The following is a 12,876-nucleotide window of genomic DNA, read 5'->3' as shown; positions in this document are numbered from 1 at the left end:
ATTTGTTCTTACCCACGCTAAATTTAACACTGTATGACTAAGAGGTAAGTAAGATTTTTTTAAAGTGATGCATCCCCAGCTATAGAATGTAGCTCTTGTTTCTCTGTCATTTGTATTATCCACATAAGCCCACCAATATTTATCATAAAATAATAGCTGTATCTGTATGCTATAAGAACAGAACAGGAATCTAGTTATCTGCATATTTGTATAATAGCATGTGAAAGGAGTGCCTTAAATGCTATGTCTTGAAATTTCCTTGAATATCAAGTTATTGTCAGTGTTCTTTCTGTCAAACTGAACTTAAATTGAAATATCTTATATTGTACTTGTGTGAAATACCATTTTCTGAAACTAATGGCTTATTATGATTGTTTAATGTAACAAAAATTTTGACAGCACACTAAAGTCTCTAGTTCACTCAACCAGATGTATAACATAAAATATTGTTCACTCTTGTATCCCTCTGGGATTCATTCATAGTATCTACCAGCCCCAAGGTATCCACAAGCGAAAAGTATTGCGATCTGGAACGTTTATCACTCATTTCTGACACACTATTTCTGCAGATGACAACAACTTAAATATGAAATGACGTACGCAAAAATATTCAGAGTGCTCTTCAGTTATTACCAACTTAACTCGACATGAACGCTGTTCAGGAAATAACTAACCAAGGAATAAAATGGCGATGTACACCATTCACTCTGAGTTGACCAGTGGTTAGCCTGTTCCTCAGCTAACCAGCCCTGTATATATCCTGAGAGTGTACAACTGGCCCTTAAATCTTTGTTCTGTATCACCAGCATAAAGCTAAAATATTGACACAGAATGCATTGGGCTTGAATGTATGAGGACTAACAACAGATCAGAAAAAGAAAAATGAATCATATTGCTCTGTTACCATTTTAACAATCCAGTAGAATGCACAAGATAAATTAACATTACATCCAAAGCATTCAGATAGCATGAGTGTTACAATTGCATCTGAACTTGTATCAATAGTATTACCCAAAATAGCTAGCATCAAAGAAACAATGGACAAAGTGCTTGATGAAGTTGGGCCATCGAATGTAAATTTCCTAACAAATGAATTAAAGCCATAAAGGAACATCTCAAAGGATTTATGAGGTCAAGTGGCCTACGGGCGCAGTAACCTAATTTAGAGTGAAACTTTTTTACTCGAAAAGTGACACTATTGATTTTTAGCTATATACAGTTTCAAAGGATGAACGAAGTTAGATGCATGCAGCGCAATATAACCTTTATCTGTGTCTATCACCTATGATGAAGATAGTAAAAATGAAGTACATAAGTTCTATTTCCTGCACAGCCGATGATAAGAACTTCTTTTAACCCTCTACTGCTCACTGTGTCTCCAAAGTCATATCAGATTTTATTTCTCTGTAGGAAGAAGGTGAAGAATAAGATGTTAGGCCTATTTATGGATATGAATAAGAAGACTGTCTTAGCTTCAAATAGTGGGTACAATACTGGAATAGTAAAAAATCGCTATATAAACATAATTATAGCGGAGAGTGGTGATGATAGTGCAGAGGACACTGATAATGGTATACTTGTGAATAATGAAAGAGATAATGAGAACTTTAGTAATGAAGTTCAAGTCAGTTTCGACTGTATAAGTGCTACCAATCGTGTTATTGGTTCTATTCAACTATGGGAGAGTTCTTTCTCTCCCTTGTGCACCAGAATAAACGAGTCTACCCATTACCTATTTCATGCAGTTGACAGACAATAAAATTGTGGAAAATGCTGTGTATCAGACCAACTTATATGCAATAGGGAAATCCGTTTCGAAACCAAAAATACTAATAAAAATGAAATTGAACAACTTTTTGGCTGTTGTCCGTATATGCCCATTAATGGATTTTCATCGTCTCAAACATATTGGAGAACCACTGCTCGGGTTCAAACTGTTGATGACATAATGAGCCACGGAAGGTGGGAGCAGCTAAAATTAGGAGTCTTTTTCAGTGATAATATAGATCCAGTTGACAATTTGTATAAGATTAGTCGCATGCTGAATCCACTGTTTGAAAATTTTCGAAATATCCCTATGACTGAAACGTTGTCTGTGGACTAATAGATGATTCCTTTCAAGGAGAAACAAAGTTTGAAGAATAACGTGAAAAATAAACCTGAAAAGAGGTTACAAAGCATTTGTCTCCTGTGATTCAAATAGAATTGCACGTAGTTTAGAGATATATTGAAGGAAAGGAGAGCATAACCCTTCTTTACCTGATATAGGTGTGAATGGAAATGTTCTTCACTTGGCTACTGTGGTACATAGAAAATGTATTTTGATAAGTGGTTCATGGGAGTTTGGTTAATTGTTGAACTAGAAAAGCGGGTGTTAAGTCTTTAGGAACAGTGATACTTCATCAACTTAAAGGTTGTACGTTCACTTCTGACAAAGAGACGAAAAAGAAGGGTCCAGGGAGTGATGATGAACATTGATCTAAAATAGATGGCACTACTTTTAGTGAATTAAAAGTCACGATTACAAAGCTGTTCATTTACTCAGTACTTTTGCTTGTGTTCATTCAACATCAGCAGTAGAAACAAGTGACCGTACAAAGAAAGAAAAATAAATGTTGAATGCCCCAGTATTGTTCGCTATTACAATCAGAGCATTGGGGGGGGGGGGGGGTCGATCAATTGGACTCGCTGATAGCATTGTATCGCATCAAGATCTGATCAAAAAATTGGTATTTAGAACTCGCATTTCGCTTACTTGATCATACTGTAATCAATGTTTGGCTGCTATACAGAAGGACTGTACAGGTTGCAAAGTGAGAAATCAGATCAGCTCAGCCAATAGGACTTAAAAGTCTGCTTGTCTTCAGAAAAATAATAAGAGTGGACAGAGGAAAAGGGGAAGATCTAGTAGTTCGTCAGTGGAAACTGTAATTCAGTTAAAGAAGAAAATTGGGTCAATGACACCAGCGGTTGTATTATTTTTCAATCAATAGATTAGTTGGACGTACAACGTCTTTTACTCATAAGGGATACGAATATTCTGCAAAGTCGATCGTTTCAATGATAGAAAGCCTAGTAATCATCACCTCTGCACTAAGTGATTACATTATTGTCGATGTATAAAAAGGAAACTGTCTTGTCCAGACATAATCACTTTTTGTTTTCAAGTAATTTGAAATGGAAATAGATATTAGTTTGGGTTTTAACCTACTCCTTCCTGTCCTGCCGACGTAGTATAAATTAAAAAAAAATACAGCTTTCAAAATCGAAAGATATCGAAGGCCCAAAAAGGTGGTTGCAGAAGTTCCTTAATATGAGTATATGTCACATCATAGAGAACTTAACTATTGAAAGAATATAAGTCGTGTGAATCTATTCGCATTTCACCGCAGAAATTCCAATTTTGGATTACAAAGATTTGATTGTACTTAAAAATCGATACTTCATCTGTTACGTAATACAATGAGGTTCAAGCGCATATTTGTTAAAATCGTAAATTGTATTTATTCATAATCAGTAGATGATATGAAATGATGTTTTTGTTTATAGTTTACAATTCTGTGTTTAAAAGAAGCAGGTTGAACTGTAATGAAATGCGAAAGACTGTTGCCCATCACGTTTGACCCTACGCCCTTGCTTCCGCGATCAATCCACTTGTCCCTTCCTCTCGGATGGGCTCTGTCTCAAGATGGCGAGCGTAGTGAGAGCGACTGCTGGCTTACTCAAGGGTTTTAAACCCTCTTTCCTTGCAAATAAACTTCAAAACGATTCCGTTAATGCATTATCAGCTTTATCTACGAATAGTAAGTAAAGTTTTGGTGTTCAATCGTGCTTGAAGTTCGTTACTGAATGAGTGTAATTTTAGGCTGTGCGGTAATGGGAGTACCTTGCGGGTAACGGGCACTTCTAAGTGTGTGTCGAAATATGTGATTCTTTCCTTAAGTTATTTTGACGATTGAGAGTCTATATTTGTAAGTTTTTCACTTTGCGTCAATGTCGATTTGTAATTTTGGAAGCAAATCACTTGTCTTATTTGCAGTGAGTCAATATGTACCGGGTCTTTTTGTAGCTTAATTACGTGAAAGCCAGTTTTTTTTTCTTCATTGACCACCACGGACAGTGGTCGCAGTAGAGCGGAAAATTAAACTGAAGTGAAGTTTTTTGTTTTGTCATGGATTTTTATCGTGTTCACAAGCACTATTTCGTACTTACGTTCCGCGAAAGGAACTTGTCTCCATCGACGGAAAAGGTTTTTATTGGTGGGTAGTGACTGTGGTGTTTTAACGAAAGAAAAACACCTTTACGACAGTACTTTCGGCAGTGAAACACGCTAAAGGCGATTTTTTTTTCGAGTAATTATCTTAGTATGAGAAAGTATTCGAACTGAAGCAGCAGTTTCAAGGACCGCAGCCTTTCTGAACGTGATAGAGATTTATGAATCACATGTAGATATCTGACGGATTTTCGGAAGTATATTTTTTAGAATTTTTGTGGATAAAACTGACCAGTTGAGACCTGTATTTAAGCTTACACAAAAAGTTGTATATGCCCCATTTCAGGGGGAGGGTTCAGTATTTATGTAAACATGTAGAAACCTGTTCATAAAGATAATCAGTCTCTTAATTCATTACATGCTGTAAATTTAATTCACCATACTTTGCCATTATTTTCACATTGTGTGTCCCACAATAAATAAAAGGAAATTTTCCACAGGCCAGCAGCGCCGATGGGCAGCAACTCAGCCCAAAGCAAAATCTGCAGGTGCTCAAGGGAAGGTAGTGGCGGTAATCGGAGCCGTTGTGGATGTACAGTTTGAAGACAGTCTGCCACCCATCCTCAATGCCCTGGAAGTGCAGAACAGAACACCAAGGCTGGTGCTGGAGGTGGCACAGCATCTTGGTATGTTATTAGAAACAGTGTTTAACATCACTTGTAGAGTAAAATTTGTTGTCATTGAAATGTCACAGGCTGTGACTACTTGACTTCTGTGAACTCTGTCTGTAGGCATCAGCTGATAAGATATATGCAATTTCTTTGTGCTAACTTTTATTGTAATGAATTGGAAGGCATGTTTGATGTAGATGTAGCTTTGACATGTGCTGTTGTAATGTATTGTTACAAATGTTTTCATCTGAAACAGGTGAGAACACAGTACGAACAATTGCCATGGATGGTACTGAGGGTCTTGTGAGAGGCCAGGCTGTGCTGGACTCAGGTTCCCCCATCCGTATTCCTGTAGGTGCAGAAACCTTGGGCCGAATTATCAATGTCATTGGTAAGTTTTCTAAATATTGAAATTGATATTTCATGTGGTTAATTCACCTGACCCCTTCCTAAGTCACACTTTTGGCATGTCATTGTAGAAGACTAAAATTGACACCATTGTAGCATATGCATGAGAATAAAGGGAATAGTGCAAAGTTCAGTTATGCCTTGTCACTGATTGGTGCCATTTTAAAAATACTTCCCAGTGAACTAAGCTGTTCATGTAGCATGTAACAATAAACTTACTGCAGTTATTAGTATGACTGCAAGTGGTCATTCTGTTTTAAGCACATACATCTTATGCCCTGTCAAGGTGACTGAGTAATCATAACTTCGGGTGCAGAAGATGGCAACAACTTAATATCCTTGAATGGTAATTTTTAAAGAAACTTTGGAAACATTTACTGCTAAATATCTGTAATTTTTGTGACGGATGAGGTTATTAAATTTTTATTTTTGATTCTGTAAGAGTTTGAAAATCTGTATGAGGCAATGCTTAAATATTGAAAACAATGTTTGGTAGGTTTGATGAGAACTTAATTCTGAGTACAGTTAATTTTTTGATGGTAATTACTTATATTTTGTGTTAACATTGATAATAGAAAGTGATCAAGGATATTCCTGAGAAGTAAGAAATGTGAAATTTTACTAAATACTTGCGGAATTGTAGGAGAACCCATCGATGAAAGGGGGCCCATAAGCACTGACAAGTATGCTGCCATCCATGCTGATGCCCCTGAATTTGTGGACATGAGTGTGGAACAAGAGATTCTGGTTACTGGCATCAAAGTGGTGGACCTACTTGCTCCATATGCAAAGGGTGGAAAGATTGGTAAGTAAGACTTAGTAATAGCCATAATGTTGCTGTCTTGTTCAAGAAAGCTAGGACCAAAGAGTTAAGTGTTTAGAATTGTAGTTTACACTTTAATCCTTATTTCATTTGCAAAGTGTTGTTAAATAATTTTACAGCTTAGACTAAAGAAACTGATTGTAGCAGTTGAGTTTTCCTGGATGAAATGGACTTAATTCATATACTGTGTTTAGGTCTTTTTGGTGGTGCTGGTGTAGGCAAAACTGTGTTGATTATGGAACTGATCAATAATGTTGCCAAGGCCCATGGTGGTTACTCAGTGTTTGCCGGTGTTGGCGAACGAACGCGTGAGGGTAACGACTTGTATCATGAAATGATTGAGTCTGGTGTCATCTCACTGAAGGACAAGACCTCAAAGGTAAAATACACCTGTACAGCTTTAACCACCTGAAGCATTTTTTCTGATGCTGGGCGTCATTCAATTTTGTTTCTCTGGCAGGTAGCACTGGTGTATGGGCAAATGAATGAACCACCTGGTGCCCGTGCTAGAGTTGCGCTGACTGGACTGACTGTGGCAGAATACTTCAGAGACCAGGAGGGACAGGACGTGCTACTTTTCATTGACAACATCTTCAGATTCACCCAGGCCGGATCAGAGGTAAGAATCTTAAATGTTATCTTCTGTAGTAAAATGTTCCATAGACAACATAAACTGTATTTGTGCCATAATAGTTTTGAAGACCATGAATTTTCTTATTTGTTGTAAAGCCAGACTTTGATTCATGAAGTAAAAATTATTTGGGTGATAAAAATAAGGTATAGACGTAAATCTTCATCAGTCTTAACTACATTGAGGCTGGTGTGCTCACAGAAATTCGAAAAACAGTGTATGTAACATACCTTAAATCATCCCTTATCAGTAGTCACAGAAATAGTAGGAAAGCAATATAGGTTGAACATTAATGTGCAGTGAGTAGTGAGGGAATATTTTCTGCCACTTTGAAACATTCAGTGATAGAAATTGATGGCATTTCACACAGAGCACTTAATCCCATTTGTTTCAATAATTTCCTTAAAGTTGATGTTTGGGTGCATTAATGAAACACAAATTAGCTTGTATTTAGAACACACGAGGTGAATGTTTCGGAAGCAGAAATTATATGGAGTATGTATCAAATAATTCATTGCTATCTGGAATGAAATGTGAAAATTTTGTGTACTCTTGACATTGTAAACCACTTACTCTTGTTGATAGCTACCACTGTAAACTTGGTTTATGGGATACTTGTATTCCAAACTAGTTCAGTGTGTAATTCTGTTTATCACAGTTTGATGCTGCTGTTGTTGAAATAGAAGCATCTCAGATGTGCCTATCTGATTCAGTTGGATCTTCTAGAAATTGATGTGAATTATTAGCTACTTGTAATAATATACTGTATCTTAAACAATGTGTTTCTCTCCAGGTATCTGCCCTGTTGGGTCGTATCCCCTCTGCTGTAGGTTACCAGCCCACACTGGCCACTGACATGGGTACCATGCAGGAAAGAATCACAACCACAAAGAAGGGGTCAATTACATCAGTACAGGTATGTCTCCCTAAAGGCTCATTCTTCGTAAATATTTTTTATATTTGCTTTCTGTTATAATTTGCAACATAATATAGAAGTGATGAAAAAAATTCTTTGAGTCAATGCATAACCCATTGCTCAATTTCAAAATAAAGGCTAGTTCAAAGATTTCATCTGGCACTTTGATTTTCAGGCCATCTATGTGCCAGCTGATGACTTGACTGACCCTGCTCCTGCTACCACATTTGCTCACTTGGATGCCACGACTGTATTGTCGCGTGCTATTGCTGAGCTGGGTATCTATCCTGCTGTGGATCCCTTGGACTCCACCTCCAGAATTATGGACCCTAACATCATTGGGCAGGAGCACTACAATGTTGCTCGAGGAGTACAAAAGATATTGCAGGTTAATATTTTAGAAATAGTATTCCAGTTTACTAGTGCAAACAGTGCAAAGTAATTAATGTAGATCACCCTTCTGTTTTATTCGAAATCTTGAGTCATTGGAATGTAGTCTCATTGGAAATTCAAACTATACTTGGTAATCATTTGGAAGACTTTTGTGATTCAGTGTAATGAGTCTGTTAAGACACATTGTCCCATAGACCCACATGAGGACCTTGAAAGTTCTGAAATGTGTAATAAAATTATCCATATCACACACTTACAACCAAAAATGCTATAATTACTTTGCAGCTTTTAAGCGGTAGTCCTCATTGATGTGGATAACAACAAAAGTTATCAAACTAAGCAGTTCATAATACTTATTTTACATCTGTGACACGTTACAAAATGTGCAGGTTCATCAATTTGTGCCTAGCTAGCCTACAATGTACTGTAGTCGAAGATTGCAGATGCAAATCTGCAGAGCTTGTAGCAAGTCTGCATAATTTGGCATTTTGTAGACTTAAGACCAGTTTTTTTCCTTTAGTGTGCAAGTAACGAATGGTTTAATTTCTTAGGACTACAAATCTCTGCAAGATATTATTGCTATCCTGGGTATGGATGAGTTGTCTGAGGAGGACAAACTGACTGTGGCTCGAGCCAGGAAAATCCAAAGGTTCCTGTCGCAACCTTTCCAGGTGGCTGAGGTCTTCACTGGCCATGCAGGAAAACTCGTTCCTCTTGAGGAAACCATCAAGGTAATTCAGACTTTTAGAAACATATGTGACCCGAAGATTTGGTGATAAAAATTCACAATTATCATAAGCTTACTCTTTGTATTTCGCATGTTGCAGGGTTTCAAGCAGATCTTGAATGGTGAATATGACCACTTACCTGAGGTAGCATTCTATATGGTGGGGCCCATCGAAGAGGTTGTTCAGAAGGCTGAGAAGCTTGCAGAATCGTCGTAGTTAAATAGTACGTGTCACTAAATTATTGTATGCATTTTGTTATCAATAAAGGTTCCACATTTATGGCTCCCATTTGGATTCATGGAAATAGCTGCCCAAAACATACAACCCTGCAAACTTTCCTGTTTTCACATGGTTGAAGTGTTTTATGTTAGTGATATTACATCAGTGTTAACTGGTGTTTCCAGATCTAATTGTTTTCAGAAAGGCAGGTAATTTAAGCTTTCATATTAGGTGATAGTAATCACTGCATTTTTGTTACATATTTTTCATGGTTTTCAAAGCATTTGTAGTGGGGTTTTAACAAATATTGTGATTAGATACGTTGATTAAAATGACTTGGTGATTGATTTTCCATAGTGAAGTGACAAGTTTTCAGTACCATTGCCTGAGTTGCATTTGGTAAATACAAGGAGTATTGTCAGATGTTGGCTGCATGCTAAACATACTTTTTTAGCTAGAAAAATTATAAATGCCGGATGATTGGTTACAAAAATGTGATCCATGAAAGTGCAGTCTTTGACCTGCAGTGCTGTTACATTCATATGTTAGGATTTAAGGATACTTTCAAAATGCCTTACATATTCTGTGTAATTTGTTGCCAGGTGATTCGTGATGTGTAAGAAGAATCGAACAACTGTGGATTGTCCAGTTTGTGACTATCTGATTTTTTATGTAATGTGTCCATTACCCTGTTGTGATGCATCACTCCATGCTGCTGTTAGAAGTAATTTATCAGTGCATTTTGGCTAGTCAGCTGAAGAAGAAAAATTCCGGTTTGCCCATTTTGTAGTCTGTGTATGTATATATTTATGTTGTAAACATTGATGAAAAAGACTATAAAATGGTATGGTTCAGTATTTGTACTTGTTGAACATTACAGCTGTTTTCATAGAATAACTGTATCAGTTAATAAATAACTTGCTTAAAATTTGGTTTGTAATATTGTTCAGCCAGAAAGATTAGTTTGTAGTGCACTTGGCTATGTTATAAAATTAAGCTGTTTGCTCCATTCTTATCGATAGTAGAATTACTGAAGCATACAAAATTAGATTTTGGTAGCAGGTGTAGTCTTGAATTTGGATGAGTGATAAAAAATATTTAAAGTTGGACAACATGGTCCAAAGTAGTGTTACAGGTGGGTTAAAACAGCTGTCTAGGTTGCAATGAAACTTTATTAATGATGGATTTTGACTTCATGTAGAAGTAACCTTCAGAATCGGCACCATTTTTTTCTGTTGGTGGCTCCTCTGAAGCTCGTATGTCAACTCAGTTGTAAACTGCTCCAGCAGCTTATGGCTGCATTGCTGCATGAGCATCAGGAACTTCCAGCAGCAGCCAAATGATCATTCTGAAGATGACTTAGACATGAAGTCAAAACTGGTCATTAATAAAATATAGCAATCTAGCCTTATTTTAACCCAAAAAAGATTACACTGCTGCCTATAAAAACTTTATATGCTGGGGAATGCACAGTTCAGTTAGTTTCAAAGTTCTGGAAGTAAGAGATACGAAGGTTGAGGGAAATCAGAGTTGCAGAAAAGGAAAGAACAAAAAAAAAAAAAAAAATGGAATTGAAGTTGTGGATTGTGTGAAATCTGTCTGCAAATGATTTTTCTTGCAGTTTAGATGTTGCTCATTACAACCATTCCGGACTCAGCCTATCATAATGGTCAAACTTCGTATATTAAGTCCATCCAGTTAGTAAACATTTAGATCGAGCATGTTAACAAACTGACACTGGCTTTCGAGATTTGATAGCCTTTAATTTATCTACAGATACTTGGTGATAATATACTCTGAAGGTGTTTCTCAATTTTATCCAATGCGCTAAACGAAATTCATCCGACATTTGTACACTTCTGGACTTCGTAAACGGTTTTGAATTCATCTTCTGAAGTAAAGATGAAGTGCTCAGTTTGTGAGAGTGAAGCAGTTGGTGAGCTGCAGTTGTGCTCAAAGACGATATAGTATTATGTGGGAAATGTCAGTGCATATTGGTTAGTAAGAATTCAAGAAAATGATACCTTAAGTGTTCATTCTAGAGTTTAAATTTTTTGATAGACTTCCAAACTAAAACTATTCTTTAGGTCCAGTATTTCCATTTTGATGTTAATATATTTTATTATGGAGCAGGAGCTGTCACAAACAGAAAAAAACTAAAACTAATATCTGTCCATAAACTCACCCCCACTGAAAATTTATCTTGTTGTACTCTTAGGACTGATAGTAACAGTTTCCATGAGTTCTGGTTTCCTATTACATGGAACTCTGGTTTGTGGACTGCGTCAGTTTCCTTTCTTCAGCAGTGTAGTGGGAATGTCCTTGTGGTCTCTTGACATTCAGTAGTCGCAGAAATTCTTAACAGGTTCAGAAACTGTTATCAGGTTCCAGATTTGTTAATGCTGTGGTTGTGTAATATTGTATCTGTTCCATGTGCTCTTCAGCAATAACCAGATATAGCAGTCTTAGGCTAAAGTAGCACGTACTTTTCATATAAAGTTAGTACAATCCGTTCCCAGTATGGTTCTCATCGTAATTGTCACTGAAGGAAAAGTGAAGTGAGCTACAAAATGCGATCCATGGTATAGTTCTGGACAGGATGAAGCATTTCTTCAGATGTTGCTACAAATTTTGAGTCTTGGTCTCCATGTTTTTGAAAGGGGAATTCTGTTTATAAAAATACTTGTAATCCAGTGTTGCACTTTGAGTATATGTTAGTGACTCAAAACCAAGGAAACAAAGTACAAAAGAAGTTCCCCATGAATGGTCAAAGGTGTGTTGTAGGGAAATATCTTCCTAAATATGAACAAGAAGACAAATAGTGGTAAGTATATGGTGACATTTGCTGAACACTATTAGCACACTGACTGGTCTGGTGATGAAACATCAATAACTGTGTGTGGCAGTTAACTTGTTAAAATGGCATGAGCATGTGTAAAATAGGGCATATGTTAGGAATAATTTGGCAACAGGAATAGGCTGTTACCTAACACAAGTGGATGTTAGATTCTTTATAATTGAGCAGTGAAAGAGGGTGTCTTTGCTGCAGGTGATCAGTCTTGACTGGTTTTATACCATACACCTTGTTTTCCTAACTTGTAGCAGTCTGGTGTAACTTACAACCAGCATCATCCACAATGTTTTGCTTACTCTTTTTCTACCTGTTTTTTCCCCCTTCACTGCTACTTAGTCACAGATCAGCTGTACCTGAGCTGTGGCCATCCACATAATTAATTTTTCCAGCAGGTGGTAAGATGAAAAGCAGCCATTTTTTTATACAAATGATACAGTAAGTTTCAAAACGGGTTGTGCCCCAAGTTTGAAGATTGACAGTTACCCACTTCGTATTTTTTCAAGTAGATTACTTTGGTGTCTAAATGGAAACTACGTTTCATTTATATTTGTGAAGTACATATTTTTATGTTAAATATAGTGGCCTCATTTAATCAATGATCTGTAATTACATCATATTAAATCCAGGGCATTCTAAAAGTTAACACAGACAGCTTTGTGAGCAACAGATGAACCAGTCATGCCATGTGCCCATCAGCAGCCACACTTTCCACTGTTTCTAGTACAGTATACAGTCTGGTACTGTGCATTAAGTTGTAATTTGTGACTTTACACCAATGTACAGATAATCGGGTACAATCTTGTGCAGGTTTGTGAATTTCGTTTCTTGCAACTTTACACACCTTTGAAAGATACACAGGACAGAGTGGAGAGTGTGGCTGCTGGAGGGCATGTGGTGTTGTGCATGAACTTCTGCTGCCTACCAGCAGTTACCATGTTAAATAAAGCTATAAAATGTATTTAATCTTCCATAATGTTATACAAAAACTGAAAATTACAAATCTGAAATAAGAAATAAGTC

General features: G+C 36.9%; 1 protein-coding gene across 1 annotated transcript; it reads left to right on the top strand.

The window, feature by feature from the left end:
* Positions 1-3,645: 3,645 nt before the first annotated feature.
* On the top strand, positions 3,646-9,930 carry LOC126215391 (ATP synthase subunit beta, mitochondrial). The gene is made up of 11 exons (XM_049942098.1): positions 3,646-3,803; positions 4,714-4,899; positions 5,141-5,275; positions 5,936-6,097; positions 6,310-6,494; positions 6,576-6,734; positions 7,540-7,662; positions 7,838-8,050; positions 8,607-8,786; positions 8,883-9,006; positions 9,605-9,930. The coding sequence occupies exons 1-10, from the start codon at positions 3,689-3,691 to the stop codon at positions 8,997-8,999; spliced, it is 1,575 nt and encodes a 524-aa protein (XP_049798055.1). The 5' UTR covers positions 3,646-3,688; the 3' UTR covers positions 9,000-9,006; positions 9,605-9,930.
* Positions 9,931-12,876: the final 2,946 nt, after the last annotated feature.

The sequence above is a fragment of the Schistocerca nitens genome, chromosome 12 (genome assembly GCF_023898315.1).
Source record: "Schistocerca nitens isolate TAMUIC-IGC-003100 chromosome 12, iqSchNite1.1, whole genome shotgun sequence".
Lineage (NCBI taxonomy): Eukaryota > Metazoa > Arthropoda > Insecta > Orthoptera > Acrididae > Schistocerca > Schistocerca nitens.
This window is presented reverse-complemented; position numbering and strand designations above follow the sequence as displayed.